The sequence below is a fragment of the Notechis scutatus genome, chromosome 1, assembly GCF_049901735.1.
Source record: "Notechis scutatus isolate UNSWTSFEM ecotype Mainland chromosome 1, rNotScu1.2, whole genome shotgun sequence".
In the NCBI taxonomy this organism is placed as follows: Eukaryota; Metazoa; Chordata; class Lepidosauria; order Squamata; family Elapidae; genus Notechis; species Notechis scutatus.
In genome coordinates this window covers 85,100,354-85,112,658 of record NC_142009.1, presented here as the reverse complement: position 1 = coordinate 85,112,658, position 12,305 = coordinate 85,100,354, and the positions used below count along the sequence as shown (strand labels likewise).

The 12,305-nt window shown below is 35.0% G+C and overlaps 1 protein-coding gene across 7 annotated transcripts in view; it reads right to left on the bottom strand.

Moving 5' to 3' along the window:
• SYNE1 (spectrin repeat containing nuclear envelope protein 1) overlaps positions 1-12,305 on the bottom strand; it is a 292,109-nt gene that overhangs the window by 86,124 nt on the left and 193,680 nt on the right. For all 7 annotated transcript variants that reach the window (XM_087969930.1, XM_087969959.1, XM_087969939.1 and 4 more), the window contains 9 exons: positions 10,923-11,057; positions 9,720-9,823; positions 7,966-8,122; positions 5,634-5,765; positions 5,293-5,448; positions 3,719-3,928; positions 2,381-2,482; positions 1,571-1,690; positions 131-331 (listed from right to left, as the gene is read on the bottom strand). In XM_087969930.1, coding sequence (XP_087826056.1) covers positions 131-331; positions 1,571-1,690; positions 2,381-2,482; positions 3,719-3,928; positions 5,293-5,448; positions 5,634-5,765; positions 7,966-8,122; positions 9,720-9,823; positions 10,923-11,057 — 1,317 coding nt within the window. The remainder of the gene's footprint in view (positions 1-130; positions 332-1,570; positions 1,691-2,380; positions 2,483-3,718; positions 3,929-5,292; positions 5,449-5,633; positions 5,766-7,965; positions 8,123-9,719; positions 9,824-10,922; positions 11,058-12,305) is intronic.

Below are 12,305 nucleotides of genomic sequence, written 5' to 3'. Positions count from 1 at the left end.
TTATTCCAAATGGCATTTAATCACATTGAAATAACTACTGTCTTTCCAGATTGGGAAACAGGAGAATTACAGAAAAGGACTCCATTAAATGGCAGCAAGAGTAAGTTATAAATGTAGGAATTGTTTTCACCTTGTGCTTGTCAAGAAGCTGTTGGATTTCCTTTTTGGAGACAACTATCAGTTTGTGATCACCTGCCATCTTTTCTTTCCCAGTTTCAATTAGGTCAGCCAGATCTTGCAAAGCTTGGTCATATTGACCCTTCAGTGCCAGATTTTGGTTCAATCCACTGCGCCGTGATCCTATGATCACAATCAACTCATCATACATATCCTGATACATGAAAAGAAAAAGCAAAAAAAAATTACATTACAATCATAGAATAATAAATGCTCTATCTTACATATTGGCAAAAAAAAAAAAAAAAAAATACAGGCTGAATAGTCAAGACCTTGTTGATGATCCAAACTCTGTCAAGGATCTTGGAGTACTCATCTCTAATGATCTAAGTGCTAGAGCTCACTGTAACTACATAGCCAAAAAGGCATTAAGAGTTGTTAACCTAATCCTGCATAGCTTTTTCTCTGGTAATATCACTCTACTAACTAGAGCATATAAAACATTTGCTAGACTAATACTTGAATACAGCTCATCAATCTGGAACCTGCATCTGATATTACTACAATTGAGAAAGTCCAAAAATATTTTACGAGAAGAATTCTCCATTCTTCTACTCGTAGCAGAATACCTTATGCCACCAGACTTGAAATTTTAGACCTAGACAACCTAGAACTACGCCGCCTTTGGTTTGATCTAAGTATAGTACATAAAATTATATATTGCAATGTGCTACCTATCAATGAATACTTCAGCTTCAACCAAAACAATACAAGAGCACAAAATAGATACGAACTAAAGATAAGCTGCACCAAACTTGATTGTAGGAAATACGACTTCAGCAACAGAGTAGTCAATGTCTGGAATACTCTACCTGACTCTGTGGTTTCTTCCCCAAACCCCCAAACCTTCAACATTAGACTGTCTACTATTGACCTCACCCCTTTCCTAAGAGATCTGTAGGGGGCGTGCATAAGCGCACCAACATGCCTACCGTCCCTGTCCTATTGTTTCTTTTATTTTTTATTTTTCTTATATGTATCCATGTATTCATAACTATGTTTTTACTTATACCTGTTATCTAATAATTGTTTAAATAAATAGATAGATAGACAGACAGACAGACAGACAGACAGATGAAAAAGAAATTGGAATATGAGTTCAATTACTTGGGGCCAGTAATGGCAATCAAGATAAGTGAGCTATATGAGCTACATACAACTCCTTATGATCATTACATTTCCACCAAAATTTTATTTTTGGATGTTAATTGACAAATGAAGCAAACTCAATGATTTTTGCAATCCTCTGAAGTTATTTTACATCTGATTCATATAAAACGAATTTCTTATCTATAAATGGATAATAAATAATAAATAGATAATTCATCAGCAAAAAAGGAAAACAAATACTATGCTGGTAATTATAAAAAGTTGTTTCTAAAAATTTTATTACCTGAAGTTTGGATAATTCTTGCATGAAAGATTGTTCAATTTGCAGTTTATCTCCACGTTTCTTTAATTCAGTGATACCTGCATCCATTTCTTTCAGTCCTTGTTCTAGTTGCTCGATAGCCTATGTAAAGAAGAAGAATTCACTGCAAAGTCAAAAAAGGAAATTCAGTAGAGATGATACCTACATGAGATAAACCTAAGAATAAGCAAACATTCCAAATGGTAATCTGATTAAATGTTAAAATCAAACCAAGTTGCTCGATGAGAAATATTTATAAGAATATGATATGATATATGATATGACACTACACTACAATTCTGATTGCATGCCATTTGTCAAAGACAAAAGAAAGGCTTAAAAGTTGTTAATAATCTGTGGGTTATAAGACTCAATGAATATTTTGGGTTATTTAGGCGCATGTTCATTATTCTTATTAACATTTAAATGTTTCTCTAATTTGCCAAATAAAATTGAAGTTCTAAAAATTCACAGTTAATTTTATATATACTTTCTGCTGTAGAGCTGCTCAGTCAGATCAAGAAACGTTAAGTTCATATTGTACATGTAATCGGACAAAATGTAAGAAAAGAAAACTAAATTATTGTTGAAATTTATAACACTGCCAAGCAGAATTCTTTTTCAAAGGCATGTCTATTTATTCCCATACAAAAAATATTTCAGGCATTATTTATTTATCAGAATAAATACTGATGGGCACTGACTGTAGTCTGATACTATCTTCTAAGTAATTTTTTGATGTTCATTGTACCATTTCTTTGCCATCCTTAAGAATATAAAATACAATAATACCTGTATTTGTTCTGTTTCAGGGCGTTCAACTGCTTCTGCTAGTTTCTGCAGTGCAATATACTTATTATCAGCTAATAAAGTAAACATCAACCTCAGGTCATTCTGTTGGAAATTGAAAGAAAAAGTTAATATATGGAAATAACAGAATATTATTGTCATTACTGTCCAAGTTTTCTGTTGTGCAACATTTTTCCTTGTGGCTTGTGATAACAGGCAGTTTGCAGGTAATAAAAATTTGAGATTGACTCAAATCTTCAGAAGAGGCTATTATAAGCCAGAAGAACTCCCAATTCCTAAACAGTTGCTGAGTAACTAGCAGCATTAAGTTTGTACTGTACATTGGCTACCTTATCAACAATCTGTGCTGATAGCTTGTGCCATCCTTACTTATCTGTATATGATGAACTGAACTGAATTAGTTCCCTGTTCCTCAAAATTGATGTTTTTCATTGTCTGGTAAAGGCATCAGCCATCCTTTCTTAGAGATGACGTTAAGTGGAAGGCTATTCTTTCATTTGGTGAATTACTTCATGAACTATTGTTAAGATCTTAATTTGTAAAAAGCCACGTTTGGATGTGCCTGCACCTTTGAGCCAGTTTTTGACTCCTGAGGGCTGCTTGGACAAGTCCCTACAATTTTCTTGGCAAGGTTGACAGAACTGGTTTTCATTTATCAAACAGTTGCTTAATATTGGTTTAACTTTTAAAACAATGTAGTTATTATTGCTTTGGTATTTAATATGTCTTTTCAAATGAAATTCATGCAAGAGCTATCAGGTTTACTTTGGAGTTTTGTCTGATAAAATAATCCTGCAATTTTTGGTGTCTCTGTTTATTTGATCATTTATACTTCAATGTGCTTTGGTAAAATTAGTGACCTTTGTACCTGTGGAGATTCTCAGTCATCCAGGTCATGATTGTCCCAGAGGTGCTCTTTCCAAAAGGCAACTGGACTTTGAAAAACAAAATCTGGGTCTTTTTACTGTTATATTTTACATAAGCTTCTGATAGCAAGACAGAATCCATAGAATTAAATTATGTGTGGCTTTTTGCACTTTTGAGTCAGTTTTGACTCCTGATGAAGGTTTTTTTTTTTGGCAAGATTTTTTTGGAAGTGCTTTGACACTGTCTTATTTAAGATTGTTAAAGAGAGTTACTGATCCCAAATCAACCTGCTGTTTTTATAACTAAAGTGGGACTAGAACTAATAATCTCTTCATTTCTAGCCTGGTGCCTTATCAACTATACCAAACTGGCTGAGAGAAATATAATTAGATCACCGACTTTTCAACCATTAACAGTATGGAGGAATTCTTAAGAGAATTGGACAATATTTACCTGAAAATTCAGTATCTGCTGAAGTCTTTCTTTCATATGCTGGCATCTTTGATTTACTAATATGTCTAGTAATGTTAATCTCTGTAACAAACTGTCCAAAGTGTCTCCTATGACATCTCGGTTATCAGCACTCTCAGGAAACACGTGAGAAAATAAATCCTTGCTCTTATCCATTTTTTCGGTCATTTCCTTGATATCCTTAGCAAGAGACTAAAATGTATTCAAATAAAAACAGCATGCTTTTAAAATTAATACTTTGCAAAACAAAACAGATAACCATAGATGACTGTGAAAAACAGTATTATATAGGTGGTGCACAGGTTACAACCATTCAGAGATTGTTCAAGCTACAATGGCATTGAATGAGTGATACTTAGGATGGGTCCACAAGAGATATTCGTCGCAGCAGCCCTGTACTTAAGTGATTGTGTTTGGGCACTTGACAATTGGCTTACAATGACAATCTCGCAGTCACTTGATTGCCAGTTGTGACCTGCCCTGCTGCTTTCTCACAAGCAAAACCAGCACTGAAGGCTGTGAGTTACTTCTATAAGTCATCCCCAATGCTTTTTCTTCTGAGGATCCTCATTATGGAAAATTAGATCCCATGGATCTCATACTCCACAGCACCCTCTCCGTCCATGCCTGCAGTACATCTCCTGCTTATAGCCCCACCGACCATCTGCCTGTACTCTGTAGCATCTGCTGGCTATGGCACCAGCATACCCCCTGTACTCCATGGTGCTTGTTCATGGCACACACATCCCTGCACTTCTTGACTGGGATTCTCACCTCTTCCAGTTTAACAACCAGTGAAGTCCGGGGCGGTGGGGTGAGGTTACAACAGCAACTGTGTCTGTTGTTGCATAGCAATGTGGTCATGTGACTTGCATTTTACAATTGCATAGCTTAGTGATGAGTTTCTAGTCCCAATGACCATCATAACTCAAGGTTTATTGGTATGTGTTCCTTGACTACTCATATTAGCAATAGGAATAGCAATAAGAACTATATCTCAAATCTAAACATATTTATCCAAATCCAATGGTTCTAAAAGCTGATGGCAAATAGAAGCAATAAGGATGATCACAAACTCTCATTTCTCTCTTGAGCATACAGATCACAGTTTCAAGGAATTCACATAGGCTGTTCATTTATTTCCCAAGGAGTGATATTACCATTCTTATTCTTTGGCTTATTTTGGATAAGTACTGTATGTATGCTATAGTCCAAGAAGCCAATTTTGTGCATATCTCTAGAAAGTACTTGATCTATTCTGATTTACTTTCTAGGAATGTAAAGGGTAGCACTAATCTTTCCCTAACAAATTTTCATTGGCAGAGGCCTGCCACAGCCATCCAGAAGTTAATTCCATAAATATTATAGTACACTTCAGGGACTTACTTTAATGTAAATGAAATATCCTTTTCTGGCATAAGGTTTAGTAAAGGCACAAAGGCCTTTTCTGCATCTCTTTTTCCATAAGTAATGCTAATAAATGTATCTTGCATAGCATTCTCTTCCAATAACTGAAAAGAGATCAACTTTAACTCATAAGTTAATAATTGTCTTACTTCTTGATTATCAAGACACGTTTCTGTCACTTCAGGTAATAGAGCCGTGGAAACCAACAAATGTTCTTCAACCCCATCTAGCCAAGATGAGGTGGCTGAAACACCTCTGTATAGTTTTTGCTCAAACTGCAGATTCTCCTTTTCAGCGCCTCTAGTCTGAAAAAAAATCAATAAAAAGGGGAAAAAAGACAAGACTGTTACTCTAATTATATAGCTGGAGAGAGATAGAGGGGCAAGTTTTTATTTTTGCAAATATTTTTTTGAAAATAAATTAAAATATTGTCTAACTTATTCTACAAAACAGCTAAGATTTTTAAGCGATTAAAATTAAAATATTCTACCTGGGAAGGAACACTTTTGAAAGCCTCATTTAAACCAACCAGTAAAGATTTAACTGATGCTTTATCTTGAGCATTCCCTTCTTCTTTGTGCAATGGCACACCAGACATAAGCCGGTTTGATCTACTGTAAACCTGTTAAGGAGAGGAAAAAACAATAATTAAAATATTATAACATATGAGAAAGATAAATGAAACTCCCCCCCCCTTTTCCTTAACCTGTTAGGATTGTTTCAGATGTTTATTTATTTAACAATACTTATATTGTTAAACTGACCCAACTAAAAAACACTAGGTAGCAAACTACAAGAATAACACTATTAATCAACAGTTCAAACATTACAATTTGCTTTGCGCCCCAATCAACTTCACTCACTTTGCCTATCATATTGAGAAGTCCCCCTCTCTATCATCCTTGTATTGCTCTGTTCTGACCTGGGCTTAGCAGAACTAAGAAACAGACTCCTTGTCCCAAAATACCCCTCTTTATTTAGTTACTGTGAATTCATGACATTCACACATAGAAAAGTCCCAGCAATAATCCTTCCAAGGGTTAAGTACAAGAACAGACCTTATCAGTCCTTGGATAATTGCCAGCTGTAAATTAATTCCTGGCAAGGAGTCTCCAACCACGATAAGTAAATCCTCATATTAATAAGCGAACCAATTGTCTCCTGCAACCACCACTCCCCTTTTGCTTCTATTTATTCCCCAGGGACGAGCCATTCAGCATCCACCTGTGCCTTTCTTTCCAAGTTGGCCCCTGTTCCTTAGTTGTTTTCCTCTCCTGACAGCTCTGCACATAGGTGCATGTGGAACAGTCTCCAGGTGTTCTTCTTCCCCGCTTATTTCCAACTCCAAAGGCAGCTGGGAAATGTCCAACGGCCCAGGTCCTATCTCTGCTTCTGACGCAGAGCATCCATCAGAGCCTTCTCCAGACTCCAGGACTTGCCCAACTCCTCACTGTCCAAGTCTGCCGCCAGTTCTGCTGGCAGCTGGTGGGCCACAACAGGTTCATGCAGCTTGTACAAGTTGGCAGCTCTTGTACAAGCTCAGCACTTATTATGGAACATGAATTATTTTGCCATTTCTAATATTCTTGGACAGAGGTTCCCAACCTCCGATCTGTGGACCGGCACTGGGCGGTCCACGGATCGCATGCGAAACCATGCCCCTTTCGGTCCCTGGAAAAACCTTTCTCCATGTATTGGTCCCTGGTGTTCCAAAGGTTGGGGCCCTCTGTCCTAGAAGATAATTAAGAGCCTCCCAGTCTTGATACGTTGTGAAAGTTCCTCTCACATAATGTGGAGGCTATTACTGAGTTGGCTTCCTGCAATGCTACATTCAGAACCAAAGAGAGATTCGTGTGCTCTGCTCCACCTATCAGCACTTTGCCATTCACAGAGATAAAAAATGAAAAAAGTTTCTGTCTTTAAAAGTGGAGAGATAAATTGGTTAAAAAAAAACACCAGTTGCTGGGATGTCTTCATACCTTTACAATAAACCTTATTAAATAAAACTCTAGGAAAACTGAATGTCAAAAGCTTGACTCCAGCCTTCTGGTTCACAACCCTTCATTGTCACACAAGGGAGTGGAAATTTCAGCAGGTCTTTTTTTCAGTGTTTGGACTACATGGGTATAATCATGCTTGGTAAAGCAGTCACTAAAATAACCAAATGCAACATCATATATGATTGTGGGTAATAACCTGCATCTTGAAATGATGCATCTATTGCAGAAACTGTAAGATAGGAATAGTTCTAGAATAGTAGGTTGCTCTTGCTAGTCTGCCTAATGCATTCTGCACCAGCAACAACTTCTGAGAGTCTTCACCATATAAAGTGAGCTGCAGTACAGGTAGTTACAACAGTTCATTTAGTGACTGTTCAAAGTTACACAGGCACTAAAAAAGTAAGTTATAACCATTTTTCATACTTATGACCATTGCAGCATCCCCATGGTCATGGCATCAAAATTCAGACACTTGGTGACTAAATCCTATTTATGATGGTTGCAGTGTCCCTTTTGACAAGCGAAGTCAATGGGGAAGCCAGATTCACTTAACAACCAGGTCACCAACCTAACAACTGTGATTCACTTAACAACTGTGGCAAGAAAGGTTCTAAAATGGGGCAAATTCACTTAACAAATGTCTCACTTAGCAATAAAAATTTTGGGCTCAGTTGTGGTCATAAATTGAGGATTATCTGTAGTCCCTATTTAGATGTTTGATAGATTAGGTCCTGTTCCATCTACATAAGAAACATTGCTAAGCTACACCTTTAACATTGTTCATATGAAGAACAACAAAAATAATTCTGAAAGGTTACTTACTGACTGCTCTTGTTCTTGTTCCAGAACATTCTGCAGAAGCCTGTGCTTAATGCAAAATTCTTGATTAAGGCTTTCCCATTTCATTTTCATCTGATCTTCGTTTGAGGGCTTTTCTCCTTCTAAACTCAGTTCCTCTGTTAGTTTATCTGGCTTCTTGCTATCATATAAAATATAAATACAAATCATGAGAGTGGAATTATTGTGATTTTTCAGTTAGCATTTCATATGATAAGATACCAGAGTTCTAATGACTTCTCAGATCATGTAGATTAGGGTGGATCCTTAACAATAAATAGATTTTAACAAACAATAGATACAAACTCAAGGTTAATTGCACCAAACTTCATTGCAGGAAATACAACTTCAGCAACAGAATGGTCAATGTCTGGAATACTCTACCTGACTCTGTGGTTTTTTTCCCCAAACCCCAAAAACTTTCATCTTAGACTGTCTACTATTGACCTCACCCCTTTCCTAAGAGGTCTGTAGGGGGCGTGCATAAGCACACCAACGTGCCTACCGTCCCTGTCCTATTGTTTCTTATATATATATATATTTTCTTATATGTATCCATGTATTCATAACTATGTTTTTACTTATACCTATTATCTTGTAAGCAATTGACAAATAAAAATAAATAAAATAAAATAAATAAATAATTGTGCCATTAAAATGAGATTTGGATTTGGAGTCCACTGAAGTTACATAATTGGCATTGACAAAATCACCCTTAGACAATTGCAAAAGGTAGCTTTACTTGGAACAGCTTTCACCTGGCAACGTTACCTTTAACAGGATCAAATAATAACATCTGCCTATCCCAAATTCTTAGGAAGGACTCAATAAGTAGATAAAAATGCCAAATCCAAGCTAAATACCTGGCTAACTATTGATGAACCATAATAAGACTTTTAACACTATCAAACATCAATATCTGCCTATCCCAAGTGCTTAAGAAGGGCTTGGATAAAAATGCCAAATATAGTATAAACATCTGGTTGACTGGGCAACCACTACCATTACCACCATCATCACCATAAAAATAATAAAAAACAACACCTGTCTATCTCAAGTTCTTGGGAAGAACTCGATAGGTAGACAAAACTGCCAAATTCAGTCTAAAAATCTGGCTCACTGTATGACTATAATAATATTGTCATATCACTGTTTAAAATCATTTTTCATATTGATAATATAAATGAGCTAAATTCATTTTAAATTAATCTAACAATTCAAGAGGACTTGTAAATTAAATACAGTAAATATTAATGAGTTGCTAAGGCTAATATTTTAGATGTAATAAATTTATCCTAAACTATGCTGAGAAACGCTAATTTTGAGTCCTTCATAATAAGTGAAGCCCACAGTATGTGATTTATATACAAAACAGTTTTCCTGAAATTTTATCCATCAGATATGTTACTATAATTTAATGAATCCCCAGTGTATGTTCATATTGGGGAGCATCAATTCAGAGAAGGCTCGTCTGAAGAGATCCTCACTATGGGAGAATCTGATGGTTTCTGATACTTCCTACTATCAGAAGATTAATTCAATCTTATGTATATGATCTCATTCTCATAAAAAGGTTAGTTATGAGAAAAATACCTCAAATACTTACCTAAACTGCAGATGACAAACTTAAATTGAATCTGTTATTTTAAATATAAACTATTTTTTTCATACAGTCTCCCTACAAGGGAATATATAGACATGATCAAGGAAAGATTAAGTATATAAGCATAAATATTCACCTAGAATAAGGCATATCTGAAAATGATTGAGTTAAAATTTCTTCTCCACGACTTGCCACTGAACGAAGAAGGCTCTTTTGCTCTGCTAGTTCTTTCTCTAGTTCCTAAAAAATAAAAAATAAACAAAAGCAACTGCCTTAAATACATATTTCTATCAACGAATATTAGATTTATAATAGTTTGGAAATATTTACATACAAAGAAAAAAATGAGCTGAAATCAATGTATGTATGTTTTTTTCTATAGCCACTGAATGTACGTTTTTTCAGAATGCCACTAACAGAATTATTTGATAAATTCTTCTAATTTTGGAATGTCCTCTCTCCTACAGCCTTTCCAACACAATGAGACAAATGATAGTGCCTTCTGTGCTATCCATTCTCAGAAACTTTACATTATCAGGCAGTAGACATATAATTAAGCATGTAATTATATGCTATTTGTCATGGTAAAGAAAAAGAAGCATATTTGTAACAAGATTTGGTAAGCAGAAGCTGTCATAATTTCCGAAATATTATTTCATCCCTACCCATATATACGTATTATAAAAATGTCTTGGGCTATATCTGTTTGTATTCTATTACTATTCTATTACTTCCAACAGAAATAACAACAACATGCTTAGAGCAGATGTTAGAATGCTGCTTTAGAAAATAGAAGCGGTTACAGGATGCATCAGAACAATAACCACTGTGGAAGGATTGTAGGAAGAGAGCTGTGTCAATCTATAATAGCAAAAATTGTTATTGTACAGTAAGATCTTATTGCACATTAATGGAGCTAATAATAAACTTCTATTATTATGCAGTCTCTATATACTGTAGGCTGCACTTCAGTATTGTATGGTTTATTTGGTCCATCCATATATTTATTGTAGATATTTACAATTGAAAACAGCATACACCATCCCCTACTTTTATGACAATTTATAAATTACAAAATGGTTCCAGTTTGGGCTGGAGACTGAGTGCAGATATCCATGTTCTCTATATGAAAATAGGAAGAGGGCTAGAAAAGCTATACCCTATTGAGAATATTGTTAATGAAATGTACTTCAATTACACAGAGCCTCCTTTTTGATTAATGACTGAAGCAAGTTTAAGATCATTCCTCAATCATCTACATATATCCGTGCTGAAATGAACACAATAAAAAATCCTAAACACATATACAATTTGCATTTATTATGTGGAACATGCTCACTTTCTGTCTTTGTATGATGCTTAGTTGTTGTTGTGAACGGGTTGTTTGTGCCTGGGCCAGCCACTCCTGGACACTGGGATCTTGAGACGTGACCAGATCTGATTTACATTCTTCCTTTTCCTGTACAGCTCCCTGCTGTAATAAAGAAAAAGAGGGTGTGTGTGTGGAATATGAGTAGGAAATACAAGTAGAAGTAGGTTTGCTATTTGAAGTGTAAATTTTTGGCTTCTTAGCATAATGATTTATATATAGATTTAAGGCTTCTAAAATGGGAATCTGGGTTTCTAAAGAAAATTTACACAGAAGACAAAGCAAAAATGGATATAAAAGAGGAAGACATGACACAAAAAGTTGTCTTGATGTAGAGAATATCATCTTTACAAGACACAGCTCTCTTTATAAATATGAAGAATTCATCTGGGAATGTAGGAAGTTTGTTTACCATACCTTGCTTACAGTGAAGCCTATTTTATGCTATTCAGAGTCAGATTTGTATCAAATTATTCAAAACAGCTTCTTAAATTATTTCCACATGTCACACCTTGTTATTATTCAAGTTTAATATAAGAAATTACATAGGACTTTAATTCACTAATTTATATCAGAATTGGAATGAAAAAAGAATGACATTCCTAATTTTAATGTTTTGTTTTATTTGGCAATGTGATTTGGTATACTGATCGAAAGTAAGTTTTACTTACATTTCTCTACTACTGATCAAAAATAAGTATCTCAGCAAAAATGTCATATGTTTTATCATTTAACTAAGAATCAAATAAATAATAGGACACATGCACCAACAAAAGATCACAGATATTTGGAACAAACCATCTTGTTGGGAAAAAAATGACAAGGTAGATATTCTAAATATTTGAAAAAGGTTTGAGATGGTATTTTGTATGAATGAACTGCACATTCAGCATACTAACTTTTCTATATAGAAAAATGTATTTCTTAAAATTATATGCTGCCCATAAGCAAACCAACCAATCTGGCAGATGATATCCTAATTCAAAAACTATGTTTAGAAATGAGAAGCCTTAATGTGCATTGGCAAGTCCTTGCATATATTGTATCCATAATGATCACAGACAACATCCATATGGAATTGTTATATCAAATAAATACTCCAGAATTAAAATGTACACCCTTAAACGCCCCTACTAATGAAAGCAGGTCTTTCCTCATCTAGCTCCCTATGTAAACAAAAAATGCTGTATTAGAACAAAACACTACTTGCTTCTTTCTCTCTGGTTTTAACCAATTAACCAGGAATTAGTAACTCTATTTGATGTATGACTTGATTAATGCTGATTTTTATGTCAAGGCTACAGTATTTGAAAATTTGTCCAGAAACAAAAAATACTCAGCAGAATAGGTGGA